This window comes from Amphiura filiformis, chromosome 6, assembly GCF_039555335.1.
Source record: "Amphiura filiformis chromosome 6, Afil_fr2py, whole genome shotgun sequence".
In the NCBI taxonomy this organism is placed as follows: Eukaryota; Metazoa; Echinodermata; class Ophiuroidea; order Amphilepidida; family Amphiuridae; genus Amphiura; species Amphiura filiformis.
In genome coordinates this window covers 56,189,164-56,195,163 of record NC_092633.1, presented here as the reverse complement: position 1 = coordinate 56,195,163, position 6,000 = coordinate 56,189,164, and the positions used below count along the sequence as shown (strand labels likewise).

General features: G+C 37.6%; 1 protein-coding gene across 1 annotated transcript in view; it reads right to left on the bottom strand.

Moving 5' to 3' along the window:
* Window positions 1–633: 633 nt before the first annotated feature.
* The window catches only part of LOC140154625 (uncharacterized), a 34,939-nt gene continuing 29,572 nt past the window's right edge, over window positions 634–6,000 (bottom strand). The window contains exons 19-22 of the mRNA XM_072177192.1: window positions 5,645–5,727; window positions 4,934–5,013; window positions 3,789–3,953; window positions 634–1,489 (exon numbers count right to left, since the gene is read on the bottom strand). Coding sequence (XP_072033293.1) covers window positions 1,391–1,489; window positions 3,789–3,953; window positions 4,934–5,013; window positions 5,645–5,727 — 427 coding nt within the window. The 3' untranslated portion in view covers window positions 634–1,390. The remainder of the gene's footprint in view (window positions 1,490–3,788; window positions 3,954–4,933; window positions 5,014–5,644; window positions 5,728–6,000) is intronic.

Here is a 6,000-nt window from a genome sequence, read left to right as displayed (position 1 = left end):
TGCTTGGTTGTCTCAGAAGAAACCTATGGTTCTGCACCAAGGAAGTTAAAGAAACTGCATATATGGCTTTAGTGCGACCAATACTCGAATATGCAAGCACAGTCTGGGGGCCATACAAGGATGGAGCAATAAATCAACTTGAAGCCGTGCAGCGTAAGGCTGCCAGATTTTGCATGGGGGACTTCAAGCAAAGAAGTAGTGTGACCAAGATGATACAGGAGTTAGGATGGGATTTATTGGAAGATAGAAGGAAGCAAGCAAGACTAGCAATGATGTATAAGATAACAAACAACATGGTGGGCATAAACAAGAACGACCATATGGAGCTAATAAAAGAAACAAGAACCAGGAAGAAGAACAGCAGCAATTATAAACCAATTTATGCAAGACTCAACACATACAAGTACAGCTATTTTCCAAGATCAATTAGGGAGTGGAACGCAACAGGAGAAGAAACAATCAAGGCAAGCACAATTGACAGCTTCAAGAACCGGCTCAACAGTGCAACCAAACAGAACAATTAGATAGAGACACCGTCAGACACGCACCATATATCCGCGACCATGACCCAAAAAGTTGGTGAACTGCAGCTAATAATCTGTATCTACCGACTCAACCAAGAAGAAGAAGAAGTCGAAAGCATACTTGTTAAAATCCTTATTGCCAGCGGATCAAGGTGGTGTGGGTTGTGGACAAGTTTGAGTAATTTGGACTTGACCCTCTGTGTAAAGTTCAATGACCTTTTTCCACTGTTGAAATGCCTAGATTAATCTGTACTACAATTACTATGTCAAATATGACAACTTTAACATGATTTGCATGATTGTAAAGCATATAAACAGAAATATCTTACACTAAGAAAGTTCATAACTTAAAAAAATGGATGACATTTATATGAGTGACTTGACATTGTATTATCTATTAAAGACCACAGATGATTTTTTCTGCACCCTAACTTTTGAGTATTGATTACTCATAAATAGTTTGAGGATAGTTTGCTATGCACTTCACCATGGTACTAGCACTGTGTTACGAGTACATGTGCAATGGATCTCTAGTCTTGACATGTGATGTTGTCATTCTTTATATAAGTGGAAGATGCAAAGCTAGTAACCATAATTCTCAAGATTTTCTTTGCTGTGTTGAATAATTCAACATTATTATCATGTCCATTTAAATGGTATCAAATGTTTTATTACATGGGTTTCACATGATTATCATATGGGTTTCACATGTTTAGCACATGGGTTTCACATGCTTATCATGTGGGTTTCACAAGTGTTTCACATGTTTCATATGGATGCCACATGTTTATCATAATTATTGATTTCACATGTTTATCACATGGGTGTCACATGTTTATAGGCTTCAAATGTTTATCACATGGGTGTCATGATGAAGAGCTGGATGTCTTTGTAGGGCTAGCTGGAACTGGTGAGGAGCCATCTTTGGTTTTCTTGGGTGACTTTGGTGTGTTAAACTGCAATGCCTGTAAATTAATTTGAAAAAACATAATAATAACTAAATTTCCCCCTACTTGTTGGTGAGAACCACAGACTACCACAGACATATCACAACCAGTCAAAGTCTCAGCATCACCTTGTGAGGGCCGATTGTTCCATGAAGTGCAACAGACAAAACTGCTATGCATATAACACATATTTTTACGGTCTTTTGCATAAACATGTAGTCACGTGGCGCTATATTGCACACAACGCTGGCATGATTGTTAGAGTTAGAAACGCATGATCGGCCCTCATGAATATATGCAATAATTCAAAGCATACAAAGCAGAGACTGTTAAAGATTCGTCTGTGGTAGTCTGTGGTGAAAACACATCTCATCCTGTAAGGCCAACATAGGAATAAGAAATCAATATGTATGTGGCATTTTCAAGAAGTTTAAGAACATTAATCTATCTATCTATCTTTCCATATAACTTGGGATTTATGTGGCTGGTGAGCAAATCAAAAGTTTGATGACATCGTATAAATGTTAGTCCTTTTGTTTGGGGGATGGGTTCAAAAAGTCTGATTATGTTTGTAAAATGCAAGTAAAAATATTGGTCAATGTTGATCTTCTATTGAGACTTCCTGCACTGTCTGACAGTGTCGAGTCTCAATAGCACATCCAACAGCGCCCCCACATCTTTATTGGGGCTGAAGAAAGTCCAGCGAATTGCAGACAGAAAGCTACCCAAAGATGAGCTATTTTAGTATACCAGAACGAAATATATTTTTGCTAAACGAATTAATCTGCAAGAAATTTTTGGTACATAAACATTATGTAGCCAGAGCTATCCAGTGGTATAAAAATCTCAACTTTTTTTGAGAAAAGTGGGGGGGATGAGGCTGTGGATCACGAAATGCCCTTTTAATATCCTTGTAGAGGCACGCACTCAGAACGTGTGATCAACACCTTTGACACAGTTGGGCTAAACACAGCGAATGTCCGCTGAACAGTTTTAATTTACCTAGAGAAAATTCCTTACCTTTTTATATCATGTTGCATTCAAATTAAATCACCACATGCTGCTATACTACACTATTGTCTTCTCCCACAATCCATGCATTCATGAGAGACCCCTCAAATGATAAACAAACAGTGCAAAAATATTGATGTAAAGTGGTATAAACATAGATTAACTTAAAAGTGCTTGGTCATTACCATCACTAGCACATAGCAGCATGTATGTTTCACATATTTTGTATTTTGTGTCTTTTACCACAGTGCATAATATGCAAGCGCAGTACTTGTGTGCATCATAATTATGTGAGTGCAGTATGCTCGACTGAAGTTGCAAGCAAGTCTGTGATGGGTTTGTTCATGTTAGACTGCAGGGATCTCTCATGACAGTAACTTTATTTTTTGCAACATTAAATTAGTTTTTTAATGTTTATAATAAAATTTAACTGAAAAAGAATTAGAAGATACCAATTTTTTGCTAGAGTATTGTCTATTCATGTCATAGAGTATAAGCAAACCGATTATTTTGTTATACCGTAAACGTTCGCCAATGGCGCACCTTGGCTCCTTTGCCTGGGAGTAAATTTCATGTACAAATAGAGAGCTCCCTCCTCTAAAAATCCCAATAAGAATTAAGGGTATGTGCCCGCATTCGCTGGTGGGATTTTTATTTGAGGGCACTTTTAATTTGTGTCTAACATTCCAGTTATGCGAAGTGAGCCCATAGCGCAATTAGGCAAATGTTTACGGTAGGGTGTCGGCATCCACTACTCAAAATATTGGACCTGGTTATATCCTCTATGACATAATAGACAATACTTAAACAAAAATTCCTATCTTTTATTATCTAAATGTAGACTGTTTGCTGCATAAATAAAGCTTATTAGCTAAAAAACTTTTTCTTAAAAGGTTGCATCGCCTGACTTGAGTCTTCTGACATTACAACCAGGGTGTGCCCATCAGCACGAGTTAAAGAATTCTGTCTGGACCAGTAGATACAGTTGTGCCTAACTATAATATTTTGCAGTAAACCTTTGACAAGTGCGTATTGCCGTGATGTTGCTAAGTCAGAGCAAACAACGCGTACAGCGCAAACTCTTTAACAACAGATGGCCTCAGCAGCCAATCAGAGACAAGTGTGTTTCAACGCAGTAAATACGCGATGTACGCTTAAAATACGCTCTCGTCAAAGGTTTACTGCAAAATATTATAGGAGGATGTGTATGCTGTACATGTGTTGAGCATGCATTCCCTAAGATTTCCTCAATTGATGGTAATCATACACAAACACACACCACACAGATTATAGAACATATACATACCTTTTGCATTCTGTCCAACACTTTACCATATTCTGCTGTATAAAACTGGAATACTTCTTCACAATCTTTGCGTGCCTCATGGCCTGGTGGGTTATACAGGTGACAATTACCACGCACTAACATCATGTCATCATGGAACTCCGATAAGTCATTGTACTGGTTATTCTGTCAAGCAATTCATAAGCAATGAAATCAATTGTAAATGGATTTATTGTGGTAACCATTATGATCCACAAACTTAATACAGTAACCACTCGACTATAAGTCCACCCCTAGATCATAGAATCTGCCCAAAATATAGCGGATGGGATAGTATGTGAAATATTTTAAGAGGAAATTTAGATAACCTATCAGATCCAACGGTCATTTATAAAAAAACAGCAAGGAAGGATATTGGACACTTGGCTACAAAAGTATTAAAGCCATAATGTGTGATTTGCTTCACAGTGACGCCCTCAATTTTACTCGGATTTCTGCTTTTTGCATAATTATAATGCCCAGTGGTATACTAAAATACCACGTAAAAGACTAAGCCTGAAGTGCTTTAATAACAGTAAAATTTAACTTTTTGTATTATTCACGGTTCAGAGTTCAACGATCGAGTACTTGCTAACATGTACCGTGGATGTCAGCTTGTATGTACACACGTCGAGCGCGATGCTCCGTGCAGTTCCATGTAATACGATCGGCGAGCGTAGTACACGCATTGTAGGCGTTGGAATGAATCGCAATTTTCTTCGTTATACCTCATTTGTTTGGCTCGAAATTAAAAGGGGATAATGTGATCAGTGAAAACAAACATTTAAATAAGAATCTATTCTTTATGCAAATCACATATTATTGCTTTAAGACTAAACCTCTAAATCCAATTTTTGATGGTTACGATGTTTTTGTGGATTTGATGAAGCTAAAGCCTAGAATACCACTGGACTTACACCCAGATGCACCCTTGTTTCATGAATATTTTGAAAAATAGGTGTGGGCGTACACCCATAGGTGGGCCAATATTTATAGAACATTCAAATAGTTAATCTAGATGTATAATATTAGCCTACACCGCTTACGTTATTGAGTCATGGGGCTTAGATTGTTTATTGGATTTTACAAAAAAAGTGGAAGGGCAAACAAACTATGCGTTTACTTACTTCTAATTTCTTTTTGATTGTACTGAAATCCATGGGAGTCTTGATCAGCTGCATATAGCCAGGAGCTTCGGATGGGTCAACTAAATGAAAATGAATTATACAATTGGTTACTTTCTTGGCTTAGAAATAATTTATAGAGGGTCATTTATCAAACTGTTGGCCTAGAAACAAATTGCTGAAGGTCTAAGAGCCAAGTACAACTTCATGGGTTTTACACTTTGATCAACTCATAATCGGCAAGCCTTTTAACATCACAGATTATTATCTTTATATTTTATTTCTAGAATTGTCTTGTGACATTTCGCCAGAAGCATTACAAATTATTCAAGTCCTATAGGCCTATACATTGTCTATTTTCTTTAACACACAAAATTCGGGAGTCTCCCGCCAGATTCGGGAGAGTTGGTATCTCTGCGAACCCTGCCTAAGTGATTAGCATTGTTCACAGCTTTGTTCTCCTTCTCAATGTTTTCTTCTGTAGCGGAAAATTTGAGCCGCTGTGAAATACTTGCTGCTGCATTTGTTGCAAAGAAAAAATAACTGGGCCTAGAAGCCGAGAGATCCCTACAAAAATGCTTCCAAACAGCCAAAGCTTGTCCCTAAACTTGCTCAGCAAGCTCAAAATTACAAAAGCCCTCTGTCATATTATGAGCACTATTCATCAAATAAGTGTTCTGAACAGGTGTGTGAATAAACCCATCATTATCTTACCAGGTCTAGTGAACCATGAGGCAGCATTGAGATCTCCTTTGGAACGATTGGCACCACGGAAACGCATCACTCGATGGAGAAGACTGAAATGAGGAGGGAGCAAATAAATCAATTCATTCAACATATATCTTTTGTCAAGTTTAAGTTAAAGACCAGTCAAAGCTGAAAAAATGGAAAATATAAGACGTTCATGGGGTGGATTTTGCTTTCCCAAATACACAAGAAATACTGGGAAATGTTGGTACCATGGCCAAGATTATCTGCTGGGCATGCAGGAGTAGCAAAATTCCCTACGCTGTAGGAAACCTTTTTTTAGCAGTAAAAATAATATCTCGTGGGTTATTTTAATTGAGTAT